This window comes from Nannobrachium achirus, assembly GCF_963921795.1.
Source record: "Nannobrachium achirus genome assembly, chromosome: 2".
Taxonomy (NCBI): domain Eukaryota; kingdom Metazoa; phylum Chordata; class Actinopteri; order Myctophiformes; family Myctophidae; genus Nannobrachium; species Nannobrachium achirus.
The window spans coordinates 11,139,502-11,167,144 of NC_137811.1; the positions used below are offsets into that span (position 1 = coordinate 11,139,502).

Consider the following 27,643-nt stretch of genomic DNA (forward strand, 5'->3'; position numbering starts at 1 on the left):
ATGGCAATGAAGGAGCCAGTGTGTCTGATAGAGAGTGACAGTGATGGGAGACTGCGTGTGGTTCCCAGAGCCCAGAAGATGTTAGAGCAGATTGAGCAGCATGTGGTTGTGGTGTCAGTGGTGGGCCTGTACCGAACCGGAAAGTCCTACCTCATGAACAAGCTGGCTGGGGCCAACAAAGGTGAGCGTTTTCATTTTAAGATAAGATACAGTATGTGTTCCAAAGTGCACAGAAATAGAACACCCCGGTCCAGATCCTTACTAATGGACCTCGGACCTACTATTGTTTTATTGTTTTATTGTTTTTCTAATGTATCTTCCTTCTTATCCTAGTTTTTTTTCCCTAATCAAGTTGTTGTTTTTACCTGCCGCACACACACGCACACACAAACACGTAGTCTTGTAAAGCGACTTTGAGTACTCAGAAAAGCGCTATATAAATTCCAGCTATTATTAATGGATGTGGTCAATTTAAACAAATATTAGGGAGAATTCCGGACTAGCCATTTTACCACATTAATCTGATCCAGGTCAATCCTTTTTTTATGTCTCAAGTCCTAGGCAGCTTACAAAAAACATGCAGTAATCCTGGTCTCTATACTTTTTTATCAACTATGATTGAATCAAAGCTAGAATGACTTGGGAATCAATTCAGCATTTCCCTTTAAGACTCAATATGAATAGTCTAGTTGTAGTTGAAATATGTTTTTTTTTTTTATGCATGGAATTTGCTTTGTCACGGTCCCATATACCATCATCAAGGATTTCCTCTGGGATCCACCATCCAGTCCAAGACAAAGGGCATCTGGATGTGGTGTGTACCTCACCCCAGAAAGACTGACCACACTCTGGTGCTGCTGGATACAGAGGGACTGGGAGATATAGAGAAGGTGAGACACTATTTTGTCTCATGTTCAAATCACGTTGCATGTATAAATCATAAAGTTATTACAGGTAGGGATTGGGGATGTGACATCAGAAGCTGGAGGTTAGTGGAGTTGAGTGTTCAGTTATTATATATAATAATAGATAGAGAACGGACAGCCCCGCCCCCAGCTATTCATTTCAAAGCAAGTTGCTCAGTGGTGTTTTGAAGCACCCAGAAGTAGCAGAATCCTCTTTTGCTCGTGCATGTATTTATATTAGAGGACGTGCAAGTGTCAAGGAGAGAAAGTGTGCATGTTAATAGGGGACGGAATAATTACAGTAGAGGCATTATGGCCTTTTGAAGAAGAGACACCCTTTGCGAGGGGGTGTCACACATGCTTAATTGCAGGGTAATATGTGTGTTTTTACATAATCATTTTGGTATGTTACGGAGTGTGGGAGTACATGGGTATATAGTTGGAGGTCATTATGTTTTGGTGAAGTCACGAGGTGTAGACACTACAGTACTCAAGAAGTGAAGTGAGTGGTGGCATGATCAAGAGGTGAAGTGAGTGGTGGCCAGGTCAAGAAGTGACATTTCTGTGTGGTTTGCATGTTGTTCCCTGTGTTCCCCTAGGGCAGTGGTTCTCAACCTGTGGGTCGGGACCCCCAGGGGGGTCACCAAATTATTTTGGGGGCCCCCCAGATGATTAATTAATGTGCAACATTGTTTACTCACTCAACAGTAAGCAAACCAACATAAAGTGTAATTGTATAGAGGGTATATGCACATTTCCAAAGTTACAATTAAGATCAATTGTGAAAGAACCACTTTTATATCATTTATATTGTGAAAATTGGCCATAGGTCAAGCCCTTAGGGATATTTCACGCCATAATAAATTAACATGATTTGCCTTCAGCACTTCAAATAAGCACCTTTTCTGAAATCCTGCCTTGTCTATTACGGATGTAATATTTTGAGATTGAAAAGGAGGAACCATGAACCAGAGCATCCCCGCAGCTTTCTCTTGTCGTGGCGGAAGATGTGTTTTTCCTGACGGCTGCACTTCTGGGAAAGAAAACAAGCCTGGCTGAGATTTGCACTCAGAGGAGCACACTTTTGGCTGTCACTGAGGCGTAATTTGACCAAATATCTAGGGTGTTGCAAGGACGCGCCCACAGGGTGTGTGCGAACATTCTCCGGTTTTATCCGGTTTTGTGTGGTTTTTATTACAGTTTCAGGTGTTTATTCCCCACACAACAGTCTAACAAGGAGCTGTAGTTATTTATATATAGTATAGAGTTAATATGTAGCATGCAGCGAAACACACACTCACCCACAGGTAGGTAATGATGTGCCAATATGAATAAGAGAGTGAACTTAACTGAAAGAGTGAAATAATTAACTGAAAGACTAAACACTGTCAAAACGAGTAAGAGAGAGAGAGAGCGCGCGTCTATGCGATTACGCTCGTTGAATGGAAATGTGCGTGCTCGGATGTTGCGCAGCAAAAATAGACAATCTACTGTACAAACTTGCGCTCAATTTAGGATAATCAAGCTAGAGATGCAGGGTGTAACGATACATTTTAACAGCGATACAATATGCATCACGATACATGGACGATATTGGTTAATTCATGGTGATAGATACGATACGATTCGATTTAATAATTTAAAATCGATATAGTAGGCCTAACTATTTAGCAAAGAAATTAAATCTGTGTAAAACGTGTAATAAATCTATTATTATTGAAGTAAACACTGTGATTCTCTAGCAAATACATGGACATTATATTTCAACACATGGACAAACCCACCTTGACATGAACACAGAGATTAAACACATTATCGATAGACCAAGAGTAGCTATATGGAGTGGAAAGGTAATTAGACGCCTATTTTTCATTTTCCCTCTTAAAATTGCCAAATACAAGGCACAAATACTTAGTTTCACTCAATCAATTATTAGTTTTACAATCAATTATTTGCACTGCAAAACGATTTGATACCGATTACCGCATTTTAAAACGATACAATACAAAGCCAAAACGGTACGATATTTTGCTTTTGCAAACGATATAGCAGATCATTGCAAATTAAAATCGATTTTTCGATTCAGTTACTATATTGTTACACCCCTAAGTGCTTCATGGACTTCTACACAGAGGGTAGGCCTAATTCATCTACTGTCCAGCAAACGTTCGTGGTGGAGAGAAAATGCATAATTGACGACATTATTAAGTGTGCCTGCCATGCAACGCAATGGCAAAACACTTATTGTAATCCGCCATACTTAATTAAGTCATTAAGTCCATAGTTTCGCCACAAAATTTCGGCACGTAATAAGTGCCGCACGATTTACGCCACCGCCGCAATATATACATCAAAACGTGCGGCTCGGCCGGGAATGGGGTGCTATTACTTTTCTTTCCGATCCGCGGTACCATTGCGACGTAATTCGCAAAAAACGACGCCCAAAAACCCCATTGACTTAGAATGGGGGAAATTTCGGCACGTAATAACTGCCGCACAATTTACGCCACCCCCGCAATATATACATCAAAATCTGCGGCTCGGCCGGGAATGGTGTGCTATTACTTTTCTTTCCGATCCGTGTTACCATGGTGACGTAATTCGCAAAAAATGACGCCCAAAAACCCCATTGACTTAGAATGGGGGACTCTGAAAAAAAAACAGAACCTTTGGCGCCACATAACTCTGCCATACTTTTGCCTAGCAACGTCATTTAAAATGTAAAATGCTAACACAACTTTGGTCTTTTTCCGACCAATAGGGATGAGCTGCAATTGATTAAGCCCCGCCCCCTCTGTATTCCTATTGGCTGGGCTTAAACAGCCAATACTCCAGTTCACAGCATGGTACTGTCTTGAAACTTGGTGTCTGGACTTAAACGGCCAATAGGGACGTATTACTTAAGCCCCGCCCCTATTAAGCCCCACCCCTATCTTCCTATTGGCTGAGCTTTAAACGGCTATATCTCCAGTTTGCAGCATGGTACCGTCTCGAAACTTGCTGTGTGTACTTAGATGGCCAATAGGGATGAGCTGTAATTGATTAAGCCCCGCCCCCTCTGTAACAGGAAGTGCCCTTCGCCAAACAGGAAGTGCCTCTACATCTCATGAACCATTTGTCGTACAGACGCGCGGATTGCGTCATATGACTTGATTAAGAGTCCTTGACCTTAATTGGGGCCTATTTCGCCAAACAGGAAGTGCCCCTCACCAAACAGGAAGTGACCCTTTACCTCGTGAACCGTTTGTCGTACAGACGCGTGGATGGCATCAAATGACTTGATTAAGAGTCCTTAACCTTAATTGGGGCCTATTTCGCCAAACAGGAAGTGCCCCTCACCAAACAGGAAGTGACCCTTTACCTCGTGAACCGTTTGTCGTACAGACGTGTGGATGGCATCAAATGACTTGATTAAGAGTCCTTAACCTTAATTGGGGCCTATTTCACCAAACAGGAAGTGCCCCTCACCAAACAGGAAGTGACCCGTGATCTCGTGAACCGTTTGTCGTACAGACGCGCGGGTTGCGTCAAATGACTTGATTAAGAGTCCTTAACCTTAATTGGGGCCTATTTCTCCAAACAGGAAGTGCCTCTCACCAAACAGGAAGTGACCCTTTATCTTGTGAACCGTTTGTCGTACAGACATGTGGGTGGTGTCATATGAAGAACCATAATCTTAAAGCTTATGCAAAAAATGGTAATATTAAAAAATGTAACGCTAATGCTAACACCAACCGCTACACAAGGTTGCACAGACTTAGCGAGCTGCAGGCACACTTAAAATTTCTTAGAAATTTTCTTTTCTAGTATTTTTTATGAAAGCGCTAGGGTGTTGTCATGGCAACACCCTGGAGGCCCAAATGACGCCCCTGGTGTCACACATTTAAACGTAACAAACAAAAAGACAATGAAATGGTGGCGAACTACGAGTGATCAGAGTAATGTAACTAACGCATCCTAACAATGTCTTCTGGTTTCAGGGAGATACAAAGAATGACGACTGGATCTTTGCCATGGCAGTTCTGCTCAGCAGCACCCTGGTCTACAACAGCATGGGCACCATTGATAATAAAGCCCTGGAGAACCTTCAGTATCCTTCAACTCATTCACTCATTATTCCCTTTTTTACCCTCTTGTACCACTTGTTAGTCTAGTAGCCAGCCCATAGAGCCCCATTGTAGACCTGGACATTTTGAGTCCCCTAAAGTTTTATGTTAGAAATGTTGAGTATGGGTCCCCAGCATGTAAAAACCACCGGATGCTAACTTGTATATGTTGAGCAATTTTCATAATCAGCCGCTAGAGTTGGTGTCCCATTAACTTTACATTACAGGAAAAATAAGCAAAAAATTAATCTGCTTTAAGTAGCATATGAGGGGTCTCATATGACACCAACTCTAGCGGCTGATTATGAAAATTGCTCAACATATACAAGTTAGCATCCGGTGGTTTTTACATGCTGGGGACCCATACTCAACATTTCTAACATAAAACTTTAGGGGACTCAAAATGTCCGGGTTCACATTCTGGCTACTAGACTATGTTGATTTATTAAGTGTGCCTGCCATGCAAAGCAATGGCAAAACACTTATTGTAATCCACCATACTTATATAATAAGGGTAATAATCACTTCACAAAATTTCGGCACGTAATAAGTGCCGCACGATTTACGCCACCGCCGCAATATATACATCAAAACGTGCGGCTCGGCCGGGAATGGGGTGCTATTACTTTTCTTTCCGATCCGCGTTACCATTGCGACGTAATTCGCAAAAAACGACGCCAAAAAACCCCATTGACTTAGAATGGGGGAAACTTCGGCACGTAATGACTGCCGCACGATTTACGCCACCCCCGCAATATATACATCAAAATGTGCGGCTCGGCCGGGAATGGTGTGCTATTACTTTTCTTTCCGATCCGCGTAACCATGGCAACGTAATTCGCAAAAAACTACGCTCAAAAACCCCCATTGACTTTGAATGGGGGACTCCGAAAAAAAACCCAGAAACTTTGGCGCCACATAACTCTGCCATACTTTTGCCTAGCAACGTGATTTAAACTTTAAAATGCACACACAACTTTGGTCTTTTTCCGGCCAATAGGGATGAGCTGTAATTGATTAAGCCCCGCCCCCTCTGTAACAGGAAGTGCCCTTTGCCAAACAGGAAGTGCCTCTATAACTCATGAACCGTTTGTCGTACAGATCGCGGCTGGTGTTTTTTTTTCTCAAAATTTTTTTTTTTCTCAAAAATCTTTTTTTTTTTTTTTTTTTTTTTTCTCAATTTTTTTTTTCTCAAATTTTTTTTTCTCAATTTTTTTTTTTTCTCAAAATTTTTTTTCTCAACATTTTTTTTCTCCAATTTTTTTGTTCTCAAATTTTTTTTCTCAAAAAAAATGTTTTCTCAAAAATATTTTTTTCTCAAAATATTTTTTTTCTCAATTTTTTTTTCTCAAAAAAAAATCGCCATGGTAACGAGCTGCAGGCACACTTAACATTTCTTAGAAATTTTCTTTTCTAGTTTAAACTTTAAAATGCACACACAACTTTGGTCTTTTTCCAGCCAATAGGGATGAGCTGTAATTGATTAAGCCCTGCCCCCTCTATAACAGGAAGTGCCCTTTGCCAAACAGGAAGTGCCTCTACATCTCATGAACCGTTTATCGTAGATTTGTGGCTGGTGTCATACATTTTTTTTTCTCAATTTTTTTTTTCTCAAAATCTTTTTTTTCTCAAATTTTTTTTTCTAAATTTTTTTTTCTCAACATTTTTTTTTCTCAAATTTTTTTTTCTCAATTTTTTTTTTCTCAAAAAACTTTTTTTCTCTCAATTTTTTTTTCTCAAAAAAATTTTTTTTCTCAAAAAAATTTTTTTTTCTCAAAAAATTTTTTTTCTCAATTTTTTTTTCTCAACATTTTTTTTTCTCAAAAAATGTTTTTTTCTCAAAAAAAATGTTTTCTCAATTTTTTTTTTCTCAAAATCTTTTTTTTCTCAAAATCTTTTTTTTTCTCTCAAAAATCTCTATTTCGCCAAACAGGAAGTGCCCCTCACCAAACAGGAAGTGACCCTTTACCTCGTGAACCGTTTGTCGTACAGACGCGTAGATGGCATCAAATGACTTGATTAAGAGTCCTTAACCTTAATTGGGGCCTATTTCGCCAAACAGGAAGTGCCCCTCACCAAACAGGAAGTGACCCTTGATCTCGTGAACCATTTGTCGTACAGATGCGCGGGTTGCGTCAAATGACAAGAATAAGAGTCCTTAACCTTAATTAGGGCCTATTTCGCCAAACAGGAAGTGCCCCTTACCAAACAGGAAGTGACCCTTTATCTCGTGAACCGTTTGTCGTGCAGACGCGCGGGTGGTGTGAAATGACTTCATTAAGAGTCCTTAACCTTAATTGGGGCCTATTTTGCCAAACAGGAAGTGCCCCTCACCAAACAGGAAGTCACCCTATATCTCATGAATTGTTTGTCGTACAGACGCGTGGGTGTCATCAAATGACTTGATTAAGAGTCATTAACCTTAATTGGGGCCTATTTTGACAAACAGGAAGTGCCCCTCACCAAACAGGAAGTGACCCTTTATCTCGTGATCTGTTTGTCGTACAGACATGTGGGTGGTGTCATATGAAGAACCATAATGTTAAAGCTTATGCAAAAAATGCTAATGTTAAAAAATGTAACGCTAATGCTAACACCAACCGCTACACAAGGTTGCACAGACTTAGCGAGCTGCAGGCACACTTAAAATTTCGTAGAAATTTTCTTTTCTAGTTAACTTTAGAATCCTCCTTCTCCAAGTACTTGAACTTTGTTCAAGCATGTTGTTTTGAGAACACCCATGCAATACTTACAACTTCACTCCATTATCCATTATCCAATGAACCAGCCTTATGCTAAGAGCATGTCTCTGGTATTGTGAATGTAATAAGAGGATGCTTTCTATCTAAAACAGTGTTTCAGGGCCAGTTTTAATAAAACATTAATTCAGTATTTAACAATTAACAAACTCATTTAGGGATTTGCGTCTTTTCAGATGTTCACATTTCTGACCTAAAACTACATTTTACCTCCAGTAAAAAAGTTTACAAACTAGTGGTGTGTGAGTTTCTTTTGTCATCCTCAACAAGACACATTACAGCTATGTGACTGAACTGACCAAGCATATCAAAATGAAGTCCAACAAGAATGAGAATGATGATCGTATGTACGTACGTTTCCTTCCCTCCTTTGTGTGGGCTGTGCGAGATTTCTCACTCGATCTGGAGCTAGATGGGAAACCCATAACAGCAGACGAGTACCTGGAAAACGGACTCAAGGACAAACCAGGTTTCATGAACATTCTGAATTCTGACAAATTATTTGAATACAATTGAGATTTCAATCATTTAAAGTAGCCATTAGACATTCTTTACACTAAAACGTATTGTCTTCTGCATGTGTTTCATTTTGTCAAAGGTAAAGAGAATCAGCAGTACAACGAACCCCGTACCTGCCTGCGTAAATTCTTCGTGCCACGCGCATGCTTTGTGTTTGATAGACCGGCTAGGACAACAAAACGATTGGAGGAACTGACCGATGCTGACCTGTATGAAGAATTTGTTGAACAGGCTAGAAAGTTCACTGAACACATCTACTCTAAGTCTGAGACCAAGACTCTCAGAGACGGCATAAAGGTCACTGGCAGATGTAAGTGGGATTTAAATAAAGGTACACTGTAGTCACTGGGCTTCTTGCATTTCTGTCAGCCAACAGTATCTGAGGGATTGAAATCAGTGAATACTATCTATGCTCATTTAGCAAATGCAAGTGTTTGTTGTCATGGTCAAAATTGTAATACTAGTATTTATGTATTTTCCGTACAGACGTGTGAGTCGTGTCACTGGAGTTATTGGCCGATATTTCATATTTTCTATCTTTTGCCATAACTTTTGAATATTTTGTCATACAGCCATGAGCCAGCCTCCCATTTCTGTTGTTGTTGTAGGTGAATATACCGTAGTTGAACACACTTCCTTCATTCCACAGTGCTTGGTCAGCTGACAGAGACATACGTGAAAGCCATCCGTAGTGGAGAGGTTCCCTGTGTGGAAAATGCTGTGAAGGCACTGGCTGAGATTGAGAATGCCAAAGCTGTTGAGCAGGCCCAGCTCCTCTATGTAGAGAGGATGAAGGCTGTACGCTTCCCCACCAACACCCTGGAGGAGCTGTCTGCAGTCCATGCATCCAGTGAGAGAGAGGCCCTGGCACTTTTCATGAGACGTTCATTCAAAGATGACAGCCAAGAATATCAGAAGAAGCTTGTGGTATGTCTTGTAAATCAACATCCATTGTTTGTGACATTGTGACATTATTTGTTATACTCCTGGCCAAACCATAATCATTTACTGCATTAAAGATGAGAATGTGTAATGCCATCAAACAGCGACATTCCAGACAAAAACACATCACATTTCACAATTTCACATTATTTACATGTCTTTTTTTTCCTTCTTTTTTTTTTTTTACAATTCAGTAATAGCCCCACAATAATCATCTGCTGCATGAGTAAAGATAGGATGAGCAATAAATAACAACTTAGATAGAATGAGCAATACACTACAGATGAACCCATTTGGGAATATACTGTTTCCCTTTTCATTTTTAGAGTGTGCTTCTGGGGGAATACAATCAGATCTGTGAGAAAAACGTCAACGAGTCCAGGAAGGCGTGTGAACAAATCATCAAACGAGTCTTCAAACCTCTGGAGAACAACCTGGGAGCTGGTCTCTATGCTGTCCCTGGAGGATACAAGACCTTCTGCCAGGACCTCCAGACGATGACTGATGAATACAGCCGGGCAGAAGGCAGAGGAGTCAAGGTGAGTCAGATTTCTGGTTGGAATTAATGTGTTCTTTCCACACGCCACATCCAAAGGAGGAATCTCCCCCCTGTCAGGTGAAAAGAAGTGGCTTGGACTCCTCATGCATAGAAGGAAGCATGAGGTCAGTCCGTTGCTCTGCCCAGGTTGGCAGAGGGAGTGTAGTGCCCAGGATTAGATTAGAAAATTGTGGGATAAAAAAGATAAATGAAAAAAGAAACCCGAGTCAGATTTCTGCCAACTTCAGATCTAAGTCAGAGAATGTGGGATGTGCTATCTGTAAGTGAGTGGTGAGACAACACACCCATGAGGTGAATGTGTAGCTGAAGACAGCTGACATGCACTCATTCAACCTCAGTCCTTTGTTGAGGATCCAACCAGCCAAACTAGAGTCAACAACAATTTGATGAGGAACTTTTAATTTAAGTGGCATGCAGACATAGTTTTAGTCGCTGCCATGCTGCTTTCAACTATCGTGTGTGTGTGTGTGTGTGTGTGTGTGTGTGTGTGTGTGTGTGTGTGTGTGTGTGTGTGTGTGTGTGTGTGTGTGTGTGTGACAACAGGCTGAGGAGGTGCTTAAGGCATACCTGGACGAGAAGGCGACAACTGGCAACGCATTACTGGCAGCAGATAAACACCTATCCGAGGCACAGCGGAGAGAAGAAGGTAAAGTATATTAAAGAGTCAGTCATACACTAAATCAATCAAGCTTTATTTACTGTATAGAACATTTCCCAGTCAATTGTGCTTTACTGCAGGCGCAAACGTACAAAAGAAATTTGGCATAGCGGGTGGTTTTAAAATGTGCTTTCCCAAACGTGGGAAATATAGCAGTCTTGGGGATAGTGCAACAACACGCCCATGGCCACACCTCCAGGCGCAAATAACGGAGACGACCTAATGAATAGCATGTAGCGTGGTCGCAAGATAGCGTTTAGAGACAGCACCAGCTGCCTTGTGCCTATTCATGGGTAGCTGTTAGTGCCAAGAGATAAGGCACGCAAGATAGGGCCCATAAAGTTCTCTGGCTAATGCCTTCCCATAGCCCAAAATGGGGATGGAATCGGTAGACTGTATGTTTCAGTCTACCGTTTTGTACTGAAACATCAAAATAAAATGACAGAAACCCCCATTTCACCAGGACATTAAAGTGGTTCCACACCATTGCTGACCAGGTTCAGGACCACTCCTTAACACTAATTGCTCCCCAAGGCGCCACATATGGCTGCTCACTGCTCCTAGTCATTATAGGATGGGTAAAATGCAGCGAATACATTTCACGTATGTGCAAATGTACTGTGACAAACAACTCCCCAAGGCGTGGGGCCTATATTATTATTATTATGGTGGTTGGTGAGTGAGTAAGGGAAATATGGATATGGATTGGCATATGGATTCTGACGGTGCTCTCTCTAGTGTTGGGGAGTTAAATAGGAGTTATTGGTTTTTATATTTCACAGATTATGAAGTGCCTAGATGGAAACCAGAATCTGAATTCAATTACTCGCCCAGCTCAACTCAGGTGTTTGGTTTGTGTTTGGAGTTAGGGGTGTGGTTAGGGTTATGGTTGAGTATAGGGCTGAATGGGACATAATACACTCCCGTTAGCTTTCAGTAATTGAGACTTTGTAGGATGGTAACAGTATTGCATTTAATGATGATTCCATCTTATTGGTTTCCTACAGAGGACAAAGCGAAATTGGAGGAGTTGGAGAGAGCGAGACGGGCCATGGAGGAGAATCAGATGGTACTGGAGAGGCAGATGGCCGATCGGGAGAGAACCGAAGAGGAAAATATGAAGCAGCTCAATGAGAAGATGGAGAGAGAGCAGATGCAAGCCAAAGAAACGCACGAGAAGCTGATGGCTGTAAGTGATTATATGATATGATGGTATATGACTGTTGTTATCGAATCTTGTGGATCTTCTTCAGGTTTCATTTCACAAAAGTCATTCAAAAAGCTTTATTTGTTCAGAACATTAAATAATAGTCACAGGCTTTTTAAAAACCGAATTATGGGGCGCCCGCTGGCCTACTGGTCCAGGCGCATACCACTTAGGCATTGCCTCATAGGCATGGATGCCTGGGCCTGGCGGCTGCGCCGGTTCGGTATCCGGACGGCCTTTGCCACGTGTCACTCCCCATCTCTCCCATCGCTGTCCTATCGAATAAAGGCATAAAAAAGCCTAAAACGCATCTAAAAAAAAGTAGTAGTTTGTAGTTCAGGTTCGAGCACCAGAAATGAGCAGAAATGAATAATGTGTGTCACTGTCAAGTCAATCTGGCTAGCCATCGTCGAGGAAAAGTTTGTCGCTCTTTTCACTTTTTGCAGCAATGAGGAAGTCTGTAATCGAGAGACTACTGTCAAGTGTAGAATGTGTTTTTTTTTTATATCATATGGACTCTGTGATGTGTAGGCTGTGCTATTCATAATATGTCTGATAATGTGTTGTTCTTTCAGGAGATTCAAGCTCAAAAGGACAGGGCGGACGAGGTGGAGGCACTTCGGTTAGAAGAACAGGAGCAGGCTCTCAAGAGACAGAGAGAGTTGGAGGAGGAACAACAGAACAAATCTGTGGTTTTGGAAATGTTTAAGAACGTTCTAGGTGGAGTTTTGGCGGCTCTGCCTATTGTTTTGCCCTTATTGCTGCGTAGGAAATAGAGAATTAAGTGGACTCCTCATCAGGATGCAACACCATCCATCGAAGATATTGGCTGCAATCCCTCAAAACGATATTATAGAGACAGTGTCAGCTGAAAGGAGATCGTAATACAATGTCTGTCTGCATGCATTTATTTACTTATTCATGTTTTTTAATGTTGTCATAATGTGATATATTCATTGGATATTCAACCGCTATGATACACGTCCTACAATAAAATCTGTATATGAAATTATTTCTATGGACTGTCAACATTATTCTCGTGTTTGTATGTACTGATATTTGTTTCTACCATTGTTGGGGTTAAAACGTTTTTGTTAGAGGATAGCCTACTCTGATTACTTTTTTGTGTTACAAAGTTTTGGTTTTGCAATTCAAGTAGGCCTAATCAGTTGCTTAGTTATGTATCAAATAAGTTATAATTTATGTCGATATCTCTGTCTCTCCCCGTTTCAAGTCTTCAGGCTTTACTGCTCTTTCCTAAACATTTCCTGCAAGTGCATTTCCCCCCCACGGGTTTTGCCTTTAAATTATTTTATGAAGAATGTAGCGTATTTTTGCAGAAACCCGTAAAGGACAAGAAACCACTCCATTCCCATTGAAAAGCAGAATCCACCAGGTAGATTTAAACTTCAGAGAAGTCAAAGAAGGTCATAAACAAGGCAAAAATAGCTGATCTACAATTCTGCCAATCGACTGGAAATCTACTGCAAAGTTTTGAAATGCATTTCTCGGTCTCTGCAAATTTTGATGTAGTTTTAGTCATAGTCTTTTGAATATTTAGTTATAGTTATAATTTAATCACCTGAAAGGTTTTTGTTTTAGTCTAGTTTTAGCTGACTATAAATATCATAAGATTTTAGGTGACTAAATAAACAGTTGATTTAGTCAAAATGTATTTTGGCAGGCCTTGATGGTATCGTAATGACTGATGACACTTGGTTGCGTGCTGAAAATAGCGTCGCGCTGTGACACGTTGTGAGCTTGTAGATCTGCTATTTTCAGCATGCAACACCGGAGAGCAACCAAACATAAAATGACTCTCTTCTCTCGTTTTTATTTTGTTGACGAAATTGTCAATATATTTAGTCTTAGTTTTAGTCATCACAGCTTAGTTTTTATTTAATTTTCGTCAGTGAAAAAAACACATTCGACAAACATTTTTCGTCATAGTTTTAGTCGACAAAATCAACACTGCACCTCACCAGCTACTTCTTCCTTCAGCCCCCTGACTCGCAATTCTCCTTTCGCCCACTAGATGCCCCCAGACCTTTACCCAATTCCAAAACCCATAAGTATATAAATAAATATATATATGGCCAAACCCTGCCCCTTCCTGTTTTCTCATCAACTCTTCTGTATGCTGTGTACAGCCACCACCAGCTCATGTCCAATACCAATTTCTGTTACTGCATGCCTGGTCTGGCTTTTTTTGTGTTGTCTTCAGAACTGCAACCCTGTTTCTGACTACCCTTTTTTTGACTGATCATTGGATTTTGGACCATTGTCTGCTCCTTCTGCCCTGTTGTCTTTGATTATACATTTACTGAAATGCACCTGATCTACTTCAGTCATCTGCATTTGGATTCTCCTCCCTGACATGCCATGGCGTGACATACCTTCTATTTATAGCAAGATCAGTACTACAGTCTACTTATTTAGAGATGAACGTTCACTGAGCTAATAGCCTAGTCCTCAGACAGTAAAAACTGTCTCAAACATCATCATAGTTTGGTCTGGTAAGTCTCTTTTCAACTTTCATTTGAAATCAAACTATTTACTATGACAGAATATTATGGAGCAATGATTGTATTAATGTACAGGCATTATGCTTTGTTGTCAGGAAAAGTTATGTGGATGAACATAAAGGTTGTATTCTGTACTATCTGAACGTTACAGTAGAAACTCTTCACAAACATTAGACCACAAGTTGGATGGGAATATTTTTTTCCTATGACCACCATAACTGAACATATGGGTCTGTTTCACCTCTGTACTCTTTACAATTTGTAAATAAAGTAAACAGACAGACAGACAGACAGACAGACAGACAGACAGACAGACAGACAGACAGACAACTTACAGTTTACGATCCTTGTGTTGTCAATTTGGTAGAGATACTGTAGCATATTCCATATGCAGTCCTAGATGGTTAGTGTTGGTTGTGGCTCTGTCCTGCATCCAACACAATTTCTGGTTGATTGTGGACAGGACAGTACTGAACATGTTGTGTGGACTTTAGACAAGAAAACAGGCCTACATCTCCATGTTTAATGGGTCTCTGGGAAATTGGGGGAAATACTTTCCTGACTTCTTGGAAATAACAGATTGATCTCTGGCTCCCCCCTTTGAAGGAATTGCAAACTGTAACCTACTGTATAAAAAGTCAGTAGCTTCACAGCCTGTCTTTATTCTTCCTCTGTCTCTCAGACCTACACTGGGATTTCAATACGGAAGCAGGTAAGACTATTAATAATATCTCACGGAGATGGGGATCATGTTTTGTGAACAAGGGCCATGGGGTTGGTATAAAAGACCACTTGTCTTTGTGTGGCGTAAGAACCCTGTTTGCAAAGGACTAGTATACCTTGGAATATTTGATCATTTGTAAAATGAGATTATTTATCTAATCCCAGTCATATCTGTAGGACAACTGTAACTGTTAGTTCATTTTATTTGGTGCATTGAAATTAACAGTTTTAATACGTCCCACTCTTACAGTATAGGGCTCTGCTTACAGTATAGGGCTGTTTTCCTCCTAGACCCTCTTGCATTTTGAGAGCGTTTCACTGTTTCTATGTCATCTTTTCGACACCCAAACCTAACCCTTACCCTAACCCTAACCCTAACCTCCGTGGGTGAGTCGAAAGAGCGAGATTTCCCCTTGCATTTTGTCCCAGGTTCACCCCATTTTTTCCCACACGGAATGCATACTATTTATGAATTGCACTTCAAACTATACTTAAAAAATATATATTGAACTTATTGAACACTTTAAATATAATGTACAAATAGTACAAGGATACAAGAAAACATTTTGATTGTTCAACCTAAGCCAAAACGTAAAATGGTCTGTTATAGCACCACAATGAGGCCGATTTCAAAATGAATAAAATAAATGAAATAAATACATAAAATGTGACTGAGGTTCTTCCTAATGCCCGAAAGAATTTCATCCTCTACGAAACTAAAGTGCCAATATTTATTCTAGGACACAGAGTAGGCCTATAAGGAAACCAACATTGCGGCCTTCTGCGGGGTATGATTTTATAAAACTGTTATTTACAAAACTGACAAGACTGGAGAATTACTCAACAGTGCATGGGTCTGTTTATGAATTATGTAGGCCTTTCTACTATGCATCTGTATATTCTCTATTTTAGGTAAATGTGTCAGGAAATAAACCACTTATTAGGCAACAGCACCAGAGGCATTTCCCAAGCTGCCCCACCGTCTGAGGTGACGCAGCAGACAACGTGTCCCTGGCTCTCAGTAAGGTGTCCAATGCAGCCATGCAGCAGTGTGAAGACAGACTGCTCACCTTCTTAAACTGGCCTTCTCGCGTCCATGTCTGCCCCGACCAGCTGGCCCAAGCCGGCTTCTGCTATGTAGGTAAGGGCTCTGTTTCAAAGCAGAGTTGTCAACAATAGGCTACAGCAGCCATTTTGGAGAGAAGTTGGGTCTTTTCTCACTACAGGGTGCTGATATTGTGCATGCCGGCTCGCTGGAAACACTCTGCTATACCAGTGGGTCTCAAAGTGTGGTCCAAACTTGGGGGTTCCAAATGACCCCTTAAGGCCTGTCCATTGTATCTCCGAAATGTTCGGGGAGTTGGACTTTCCAACGTGCAAATTTCCGAACTCTCATTTGGTCTCATGCTTTTCAAAAGTCGCGAGTGACGTCATTTTGTAGTCGAACCGGAACTTTTGACCAAAAAGGGCTGTGTGAGAGTGTATATGTAACCAAATGGATCCGTAACTCTCAGAGTTATGGGAGTTATGGGGGTCCTTGAAATAAAAGGTCTGAGAACCACTGTGATTCATGAAATGGAACAGAGCCTTCATTAGTATTGTTGGTAACACCTTTTGAAGGAAGTAAGAAGAGACCCAACTTATCTCCAATATGGCTGCTGTGCATATAGCCTATTGATATGGTTATAAGATATTGGTTGTAAAACTGGTCCAGTGTAATTGTTTTGGCTGGACCTCACCACCGCCCTCTTAAAGAGGAGGTTAGCAGCGCATCGAGAATTCTGCACCATCTGCACTTGGTAACGACTGTTTATGTATGTTTAATATAAATTACTTTAGCTTCACACTGAATTAAATACAGTGTGGCATTTTCTTATGCAAATGAACTCCTCCCCGCACACAATTGTGTGTCGTCACCTGCAAGTGAGGAGCCCCCACCAGGAGGACGCAGAACCTCCGTCCTACTCCTCCTGCCCAACACTCCCTGCTGACCGGTGCCGCCCCAGCCCGTAGGATTACACGCCCGAAACGCGGGACGGACAATTGTGTTCGTATAGACGCTCGACAAAGCCGGATGCACCGCTGTGAATTCGAACCGTCTTCAAGACTTTTTTCAGACGGTGACAATTCTCCAACTTTAGTTTTAAAGTAAACACAAATTGTACCGTGATTGAAACTGCAGTGCGACTGCGTAGAAACATAATATTCCCCTGTCCCTGCCTACTTCTCCCTAGCCTAGTAAACGACCAACTTCCGTTATCCAGGAGGATTCCATGAAATGGTTTCCGGAAGAGGGCGGGTACGAGGCTAGTCCCTGCCTGGGGAGTAAAGTATTCACTTTGCAGTCTATAGCCAACATCAACTCGGGCCTTCTGGATCGCTGCCCTCCCCACTCTCCTATCTAGCATCAGGGTTTTGAGCTCTACAATGTTGTTAGCTAAGCTGGCAGGTGAATCAGTAGGATACAACAGCAGTGACAACACACAAATGTGTGTGGGTAGGAGTTAATTGGCATAAAAAATGCCACACTATCGCACCCGCAGTGCATCTACAGTACGTAGGTGGTGGCCTTTCTTGACATTCCTGGCTTTGCTCTGGGTTGGCTGACACAGTGTCAGTTTGCCTGTCTGCCAGTAGTTCCAGGTACCTGACGCAGTGCCCTGCCAGCCTCATCCTTCTCTCTCTCTCCATTCACACAGTTATTACAAATCAGGTGAGCATCAATTGAGCTGTCCTGTGTGGCGTTTCAGGCCACGATGATTACGTGCAGTGTTTCTGCTGTGACGGAGTCCTGCAACGCTGGCAGCCCGGAGACGATCCCTGGGTGGAACACGCTAAAAGCTTTCCCAGGTAAATACCAAAAACAAAACAACATAAAAGGTTGAAATATGGAGAACCGAGGTTTCCACCCGACAGCAACAACTTGTTACAGGGTCCCTTGAACAAATGAAACCTACAGTTCTTGTAAATTAAGTAGGGCTAATGCAGGTGTTTAATAATAATTGTACTCTTGAGTGCATTTTCCACTCTCAAGAGTTAAAGATCAATATGGGTCCATTTGGTTACCAATTCGCCATCGTTTAAGTTTGTTAATTGATATTCCTCTGGTTGGTTTGTTGCAGGTGTGAATACTTGCTCCAGGAGAAGAGACAGGAGTTTGTTCATCAGATCCAGGCTTGTCTGCCTCCGCTGTTAAAGCAGGTTCGCACAGTTAGGGCTGTCACGATTATGACATTTTACATGACGATTAATTGTCACTCAAATAATTGCGATTAACGATTTAAATGTGTCTGTCGTTGACAATTACATTTCTTTTTGGCTTGTAGGCTTTGAAGTTGCACATGGCAGATATGACACATAACCTAAATATACAAAGAAATTACTGACATATTTGACAACTTTATACTGAAAAAAGAACATTCATAGTGGAAATAGCAGATCTACAAGCTCACAACACGTCGCGATGCGACATGTTGTGATATTATAGATCTGCTATTCCCACTATTTTTTACTTTATTTTAATATCGGAACATTTTTCAACATGGAAACGATTATGACGATTATGAAAAATAATCACGATTATGCCAAATAATAGCAATTCGACGATTATGTAATAATTGTGACAGCCCTACGAACAGTGTGTGTGTGTGTGTGTGTGTGTGTGTGTGTGTGTGTGTGTGTGTGTGTGTGTGTGTGTGTGTGTGTGTGTGTGTGTGTGTGTGTGCTGATGAGGTGCAATTATATTATTTTTTGTATTGCTTACATGTAGTAGTGAATACCTTGTGTTGCTAGATAGAGTTTGAATGCTGAGAACGTGGACATAAACAGCAGTTATAAGGTTAGAATGTAGGGAGTAGCTACAGGTTGAAGGCCACACAGCTGCTAGCAGAAGAGTGGGCCTTTGTTTTATGATTCACACAGCTTAGTAGAGGATATCAAATGTTTTAGCCAATTATAGGAGAGAAGAGGGAGTCAGTCTGTCTTGTCTGTCTTTGGTGTAGGATGTATGTATTTGCGTACATACACTCTACTCACCAGTTAAAGCGCCAGTTCACCTCTGGGACAACCAGATCTTATTTTATTGTTGTTTGGGACATGATCAACACAGCTGAGTTATTTTTTGTGTTCAATCTGTGTTTTGAGATATTTTAGTATTTCAGCGTGAATGATGATGCATTTTGCATCATATGAGTCATCATGCTGCATCATATGATGCAAAATGCACCATCATTCATGCTGAAGGAAATACTAAAATATCTCAAAACACAGATTGAACACAAAAAATAACTCAGGATTGTGTTGAACTTGTAGATCTGCTATTTCCACTATGAATGTTATTTTTTCAGTATAAAGTTGTCAAATATGTCAGTAATTTCTTTGTATATTTAGGTTATGTGTCATATCTGCCATGTGCAACTTCAAAGCCTACAAGCCAAAAAGAAATGTAATTGTCAACGACAGACACATTTAAATCGTTAAACAACAATAAAATAAGATCTGGTTGTCCCAGAGGTGAACTGGCCCTTTAAGAGTGGGGTGGCTCAGAGTAGATGACAGAGTACAGCATCTTGCAATGGTGGTACCATATACACTACACCACTAAGATGCCCATTACCTGACAAAAAAACGTTAAGGATGTCCACAATTATAACACCAGAAGCAGCGCCACAGATCACGTTCAACCCAGAGTCAACTCAAACAAAGAGTCAAACTTGTCCTGCTATAGGCCTACCACCAAAATGTGGAACGCCTTACCGAAGGCCTTAAAAGAGCGTAGATCCCTTTTTCTGACTATATCTACTGCACTGCACTGTATTCTATCCGTCTGTCAATGTTATATGAGATACTTTAATGGTTTCCTGTGCAAATAAGCCAAGTGCTTACTAGGATCTCCTTTTAGTTGACCTTGTACCGGTGAACTGTACGGTCATGAAACTGTACCTTTTCCTATGCAAACTTCTAATACAGTCTTCAATCAATCAATATGACTGTTACAGCGCTGTAAATAAATGGTTTCTATTATAACATTGTTTCTGAGTCAAGGTTTGCTGTTCTTTGAGAGTTTCAATTCAGCTGGGCTTTAGTCATATAAAGTCCATAAATGTGTGTGTGTGTCTGTGCGTGTGTGTGTGTGTGTGTGTGTGTGTGTGTGTGTGTGTGTGTGTGTGTGTGTGTGTGTGTGTGTGTGTGTGTGTGTGTGTGTGTGTGTGTGTGTGTGTCCTTACAGCTACTTACAGATAGAGACAACAGCTCCAGGGAGTGTGTGGATCCGCCAGGTGAGCATAAATCAACAGAATAGATTTTACAAGAGCGGCAAACTTTGCACAAGACGTGTTCCTCTGAGGGTAACACAGGGTAAAATGGTTGAAGTTTGTATTTATCTGACACAAGTTGATTGACTAAAAAAATATACCCCAATACCGTAGCCTACTGTAGCTATACATATCATCCTCCCTTCTGTCCCTCTGTGTTTCTTGCATGTTCTCCACTAGCCGTGCCCATCACTGGAGGCTGCACGGCGTCAGTGACAGAAGGAGACATGAAGGAGCCAGTGTGTCTGATAGAGAGTGACAGTGATGGGAGACTGCGTATGGTTCCCAGAGCCCAGAAGATGTTAGAGCAGGTTGAGCAGCATGTGGTTGTGGTGTCAGTAGTGGGCCTGTACCGAACCGGAAAGTCCTACCTCATGAACAAGCTGGCTGGAACCAACAAAGGTGAGCATGAATAGTTATTGCATACACTCCCAGGCCAGAGAAGACACTCAATGTTTTCCATCCTCATGGTGGTGATCTGCGTGATCTGCAGAATATACAGTAGCCTACATCCCTGACCCTCTAACTGTATCTTAACTTCTGTGCTGCCTCTGGCTACTGAATTTTTGGTCTATAACTCTTGAACTAATAGGAAATACAACTCCTCATATATGCCACGGACATTTCTGCCTAGATTGTTTTGGCCATTGTGATTTTTCTGCTTGGCACTCTGCATCAAGGGTTGGATTGGGGATCATGTCCAGGGGTTGTGCTTGTACATCAAGCTGCCTCATGTTAAGGAAACAGGAGATAGGCTCCTGCCCTATGGGCCTCAGGGCTCGGCAAGGCTTACTTATACAGATCTAGATGGATGGATGGATGAGACATTGCTGGTCATACAGGTGCTTTTCATAAAAAGTAATAGGAAATAGTATTGCCCTTTTTATAGGGGAATACAACTCATTTTCAACATTGAACTATGCCATTAATATGCCTTTTAGAGTTGTTGTGTGGAAATAAGAAAAAATAACTTGCAGAGTACATTCCCCTTTAAACCAGTAAGACTCCCTAATCGGGAGATAAGCGAACGTCAGGTCGCATACACAAACTTTAGAAGGCAATGGGAAATCAGGAGGGAATATGGGAAATGGGACAGATCCATGTTGATGACATGACTTTAGAGATACTGTGTACCGCTTTGCGTGATTTTAGGGCAAAATCTGTAGGAGCAGTGTCCAAAAATGTGTTTTGTAAAAATCGGCCTGATGGTGGTGCTAGATGGGACAGATGCATGTTGATGACATGACTGTAGAGATACTGTGTACCGCTTTGCGTGAGTTTAGGGCAAAATCTGTAGTAGCAGTGTCCAAAAATGTGTTTTGCAAGAATCGGCCTCATTGTGGCGCTAGAAGAGGGCCATGTGAGAAAGGAGGGGTTGTGGTTTGGCAGCCAAGGAGTGTATGTGCAAAGTCTGGCATGGATCAGGGCAACGGTGGCGGAGATATGCGTAGGGGAAAAGTGTGACGTGACTGACTGACAGACTGACTGACAGACAGCCGGTGGAGGTTTTGATAGTAACTGCGACCTGACGGTCGCAAAAATCAGAATCAATATGGACAGTATAGTTTAAATAAAATAATAATTACATGAAATGAATTAAAGATTACATTGAATTATAATTTTGTTTTGTTCCATATTCCATCCTCAAGGCTTCCCTCTGGGATCCACCATCCAGTCCAAGACAAAGGGCATCTGGATGTGGTGTGTACCTCACCCCAGAAAGACTGACCACACTCTGGTGCTGCTGGATACAGAGGGACTGGGAGATGTAGAGAAGGTGAGACACCATGTTGTTTCATGTTCAAGTCACCTTTGCATTTAATAATTAGCCTAGGGGTGGTTACTAAAATGAATTGAGTGCATGGTTTAAGAGACCAAAATGTAAAGCAGGCCCATCTCAATCTAGATGTTCCTCAGATGACAAGTGGCAATTTTAGGACTTTTGAGACCGGTTTAATACCTAAAAACAGAAATAAAGAAAATAAAAACACCATCATCAAAAGTCATCAACATACTATACAATAATAACATTGGCCAAATTGTCTAATAATATAAGAAACGGGCAAACATTGTAAAAATGGCCAATCTATAAGCTCACAACGCCTCGCAACTCAATGCGTTGTGAGCTTGTGTGAGCTATTTTCACAATATTTAGTTGTGGAACCGAGTCAAACGAAACATAATGCCTCAACTCCAACAATTCAAAGTGCTTGTCAGGGTTGGGGGGTCCCCAGTTCAAATATGACTATTTTTGGGGGGTCACGGCCTGAAAAGGTAGAGAAACACTGGGAAACTCCTGGCCTATCGGCCTGACAAAGAAAATAACACATCCACATAATACTGTGTCTTTTCTGGTTTCAGGGAGATGAGACGAATGACAACTGGATCTTTGCCATGGCAGTTCTGCTCAGCAGCACCCTGGTCTACAACAGCATGGGCACCATTGATAATAAAGCCCTGGAGAAGCTTCAGTATCCTTCATGTTATTCACTCATTATCCTGAACAGTGTGGTGTCAGGGGCATTTGTTTTCTCCATAGAGAATCGTATTATCAGCTCTAATGTAGACGTAAAACGTTGCTATTATGCTCCTGTAGAAGCCTCACCTCTGTATGCAGTGTGTCTCTTTTGTTATCCTCAACACCACTCCTTACAGCTATGTGACAGAACTGTCAAAGCACATCCAAATGAAGTCCAATAAGGATGATGACCGTACGTATGTACGTTTCCTTCCCTCCTTTGTGTGGGCTGTGCGAGATTTTTCACTCGATCTGGAGCTAGATGGGAAACCCATAACAGCAGACGAGTACCTGGAAAACGGACTCAAGGAGAAACCAGGTTCCTATTATTTGAATATAGTTGAGATTTTTATCATTTAAACTAGCCAATAATGGTCTTGCACATTTACACTAAAAAGGTAATGGGGTATTGTGTTCTTTATGCGTTTCATTGTTATAAAGTTGACGAGAACCAGCGGTACAACGAACCCCGTACCTGCCTTCGTGAATTCTTCCCACGTCGCTCCTGTTTCGTGTTTGAGAGACCGGCCAACGCTAAGACAATGAAACGAATGGAGGAACTGACAGATAAAGACCTGGACCCAGACTTTGTTGAACAGTCCAAAGAGTTTGCTGAACACATCTACACCAGGTCTGAGACCAAGACTCTCAAAGGTGGTGTAAAGGTCACTGGCAAATGTAAGTGGGATATAAAAAAACGCCATACTATGTTTTCTTTTTTTAAATTGTCATGGTGATTTTTTTGTTGAAAATGCAACTGTTTATTTTATCCCAAAACATTTACTCTACAATAGAATATCTCTGCTGTCGGGCCGAAACCTCCTAACTCCAAAATTTTCATTTTCGGGAAAATGAGCTCAAGTGGAGTTAGGAGGTTTTGACCAAAGGGCTTTTTTAATACTTTTCATTGGTTCAATATTAGTTTTACCAACACACAGACATAAAGGGTGTTCAATAGCACATATTTATGAAAAAAAGAGAGGGCCGATTGGGTGGAGTTAGCTGGATTGGCAGAAAGTGTTGAGTTAGGAGGTTTTGCCCCAAGCACTTTTTACTACTTTCCATTGGTTCAATATTATTTTAAGCAACATTCAGATATAAAGGGTGTTCAATAGCCCTGATTTATGCCAACAAATCTAAAACCTCAAAAATTGAGATTTTGGCCAGACATTGACGATATAATAGAATACTAGAATTGTATTATTTGTATCACTGACGATGGCATAGCAAAGGGTGCACATTTTGCGGTAGAGATTCTTCCATGACCTACTGGGAGTGTCCCACGTTGATGTGTCCATGGGGTCAGCTGAGATTAGCTGAAAGTATCCTAAAATCATAGCTTTGTACATTTGCACCGACAGCATAACTTAATATCCGGGATGCCTCCGAGCCTCTGGGTATTGTTGTAGCTGACATTGGAATCTCTGAACTATCACGACTAGGTGAACACACTTGCTAAATGGGTCTTCCCTCCACAGTGCTTGGTCAGCTGGCAGAGATGTACGTGAAAGCCATCCGTAGTGGAGAGGTTCCCAGTCTGGACAATGCAGTGAAGGCATTGGCTGAGATTGAGAACGCCAAAGCTGTTGAGCAGGCCCATGCCCTCTATGTTCAGGGCATGACACTAATACGCTTCCCCATCAGTCAGGAGGAGCTGTCTGCAATCCATGCATCCAGTGAGAGCGAGGCCCTGGCACTTTTCATGAAACGTTCCTTCAGAGATGACAACCGTGAATACCAGGATAAGCTTGAGGTATGTGTTGGACTTCTGGCTATCGGTTACCATGATAACCAGTTAACAGTATCACGTCCCTGAACGTGATAACGGGGCCGCGGCACTCCACGGGGGGGAATCGTTATCACGTTCACAGACGTGTTAGGCATCCCATGTGTCCCAACGTCTTGAGTTCAATATCATTTCCTCTTTAGTTCAGTTGATTAACTGCTGGCTGCTTTCCTTATGTTTTAATTTATTTTGATATGAATAATCTGTTTTCTTCGTCATGTATTTGTTGCTTGTGCCGAATCAGAGTCGTTAATTGGTTCAACTGCTTTGTAGAGTTGTTAATCTATAATGCTTTTGGCTGTTGTTAAACGGCTAGTTCCATTCCTTGATTATGATTGGCTGGTTTCCCTTTAATTGCTGTGGTATATGAGACTATAACCCACACCTTGAATCAGTTTATATCAAACCCAGGTGTGTTATTTCTTTCCACAGTGTTCCACCGTGCACCAATTATCTGCACCTGTGTTGTTGGCAAAAAAGCTGGGAACTACTTTCTTGCAGCTGGGAACTACTTTCTTGCAGACCTTGTAGTGAATTATTAGTGAAATAGAACAGTTTTAATTGGTGTCTATGATTTTTTATGTTGCCTTATTGTAACCGTTTTAGAAAAGCAATAAGCCACACGAGGCATGTGGTTACCTGTATTTTATAACGGCTGAGAGGGTTGGAGACACCTGGCTTCGCCTCGTGTCTCACCACGCCTCTCAGCCGTTATAAAATACCAGGTAACCACATGCCTCTTGTGGCTTATTGCTTCAGTAACCTCAAGCACACCAGAGATGAAGCCATATTGGAATATACTGTACATGTTCATTTCGACCATTATGTTTTTAGACCGCACTTAAGGGGGAATACGATCAGATCTGTGACTATAACTTCATGGAGGCCAAGGATGCACTGATCAAAGACATCTTTACCCCTCTGGAGGACAAGCTGGAGAAGAGTTACTACGCAGTCACTGGAGGGTTCAAAAAGTACTGCAAGGACCTCAACCTGGTTAAAGAGGAATACAGGCAAGAAGCAGCAAAAAGAGGCCTGGTAAGTAGGGCCGCCACGATTATCACACTTTACGTGATGATTCCTACACACTGCCATTCCTACGGAGGCAGTGACCACCTAAACCAAACCCTAACCTTAACCTCAGTGGGAAGGAATGGCAGGTTTAGGAATGGAGAACTGCAACTGATTGTGATTAACGATTTAATTGTATTTTTGTCGTTGAACACTGTAAACATTATGAATAAAAATGACATTTCTGTTTGGCTATTAGTCTTTGAAGTTGACAGGGTAGATGTATGACAAATAACCTAAATATAGAAAGCTATTACTGACATAGTTAATAACTATACTTTCCAAGGGCTGCAATATTTTCATAATCCATTTCATGAAATTGTTCGTTCATCGTTATGAGCTTGTAGATCTGCCATTTCCACTACTTTTGAAGATGTTTGAAAATATAAAAAACGTTTTCAACATGGAAAAGATTGCGACTATTATGCAATATAATATATATAATTGTGATTATGGCGATTATGTAATAATTGTGACAGTATACAGAATACATCCAGACCATCAGTATTGATGAGTAACAGGTTTCCATCTATATGATTTTTGTTGTGCGTGTGTGTGTGTGTGTGTGTGTGTGTGCGTGTGTGTGTGTGCGTGTGTGTTTGTGTGTGTGTGCGTGCGTGCGTGCGTGCGTGCGTGTGTGCGTGCGTGCGTGCGCGTGTGTGTGTGATACCAGCCTCTGCGTGTCCCGAATGCATACCTGAGGGAGAAGTTTCGAATTGGTGAGACCATAAGAGATCTAGATGCAAAGCTCTCCACGGCACAGCAGAGAGAAGAAGGTAAACCATAGTTCAGTCAGTCCACCAATCAAGCTTTATGTACCGTAGTTTCATATACTGTGGAATTGCAATGCAAAAATGTGTTATTTCAAATGGTTTTTCTTAGGGGCACAAGGCCAAATGCCAGGGCAGGAAGGCCATCAGATAAGACAAGATTGGAAGAATGGATTGGAGTTAAGGGTTAAGGATGATTTAATGTGTAGACTATCTGTAGTGAAATGAATAATAGTTACAATCTGATCCATGCTAATTTCAAGCCCTGCACCAATCAAAGTCACTGGATTGCTTTAAAGATGGGACTCTGGGGAGTTATGAATTCAGAATCTCAACAAAAGACACTGGTGGCTATATGACCAGACACAGGAGAAAGTGATCTGGGGCGTGGCCACTGTGGCCTCAGGGCATGCAATTTTTTTAGGGGCAACGGTGGCCATGGCCTTCATGGCCCCCCTGAAATTCCTGCCCTGGTTGCGGCATTGGCTGTTAGCTGTTAGCTGCCTGTCAGTAATTATGGCCGGTATGACAGGAATAGTAACAGTGTTTTTTTTCCTTGTCTTTTCAACGGTTCCTTTGTGGTTTCCTGTAGAGGGGAAAGCGAGAAGGCAGGAGGCGGAGAGACAAAGGCGGCTTGCGGCGAAGCAGCTCCAGGGTGTGGAGTGGGAGGCGGCCCGCCGGGAGAGAGCCCATGAATGGCAGGTGGCTCACCTGCAGAAAACCCACCAGCAGAAAATGAAACGGCTCGCGGAGAAGAGGTAGAGAAACGGGATGAAAGCCTGACCTGACCTGGCTCAGAATAGGAATGGGACTGAAATGAGCCACCAGATGAAGATGGGGAGGAAGTTGAAGATGATGAAGATGAACACACAAACCGCAGTGTCCGGTTTCGTATCGTAATGTTAAAATGTCAGCGTCGGCTCAGTTTGCACTCATTTGTGTACTGAAATGGTGACTTTGACTGTGTTTACTTGGACAATATTTATTCATTGTCTCCGCCAGGCCAGAAGGTGACCCAGCGAGCCAAATGACGTCATGATTAGAGCTGTCAAGATTATGACATTTTACATGACGATTAATTGTCACTCAAATAATTGCGATTAAAGATTTAATAGTTTTTTTGTCGTTGACAATTACATTTCTGTTTGGCTTGTAGGTTATGAAGTTTGACATGGTAGATATGACACATAACCTAAATATACAAAGAAATTACTGACATATTTGACAACTTTATACATAAAAAAGGACATTGATAGTGGAAATAGCCAATCTACAAGCTCACA

General features: G+C 41.6%; 2 protein-coding genes across 2 annotated transcripts; both read left to right on the forward strand.

Moving 5' to 3' along the window:
• On the forward strand, positions 1 to 20,431 carry LOC308296375 (guanylate-binding protein 1-like; the record flags this gene model as incomplete). Its single annotated transcript, XM_080739638.1, has 13 exons — positions 1 to 181; positions 763 to 890; positions 4,886 to 4,995; positions 8,052 to 8,239; positions 8,369 to 8,599; positions 8,939 to 9,216; positions 9,558 to 9,786; positions 11,456 to 11,637; positions 12,231 to 12,375; positions 15,901 to 16,044; positions 17,654 to 17,753; positions 18,026 to 18,104; positions 20,396 to 20,431. 13 exons carry the CDS (start codon positions 1 to 3, stop codon positions 20,429 to 20,431), a joined length of 2,031 nt encoding a protein of 676 aa, XP_080595764.1.
• LOC308296383 (guanylate-binding protein 1-like) lies at positions 15,824 to 27,438 on the forward strand. Its single transcript, XM_080739650.1, has 13 exons — positions 15,824 to 15,924; positions 17,654 to 17,753; positions 18,026 to 18,104; positions 20,131 to 20,179; positions 20,396 to 20,617; positions 21,865 to 21,992; positions 22,577 to 22,686; positions 22,871 to 23,052; positions 23,175 to 23,411; positions 24,212 to 24,486; positions 25,354 to 25,557; positions 26,264 to 26,366; positions 26,953 to 27,438. Exons 5-13 carry the CDS (start codon positions 20,443 to 20,445, stop codon positions 27,120 to 27,122), a joined length of 1,584 nt encoding a protein of 527 aa, XP_080595776.1. The 5' UTR covers positions 15,824 to 15,924; positions 17,654 to 17,753; positions 18,026 to 18,104; positions 20,131 to 20,179; positions 20,396 to 20,442; the 3' UTR covers positions 27,123 to 27,438.
• Positions 27,439 to 27,643: the final 205 nt, after the last annotated feature.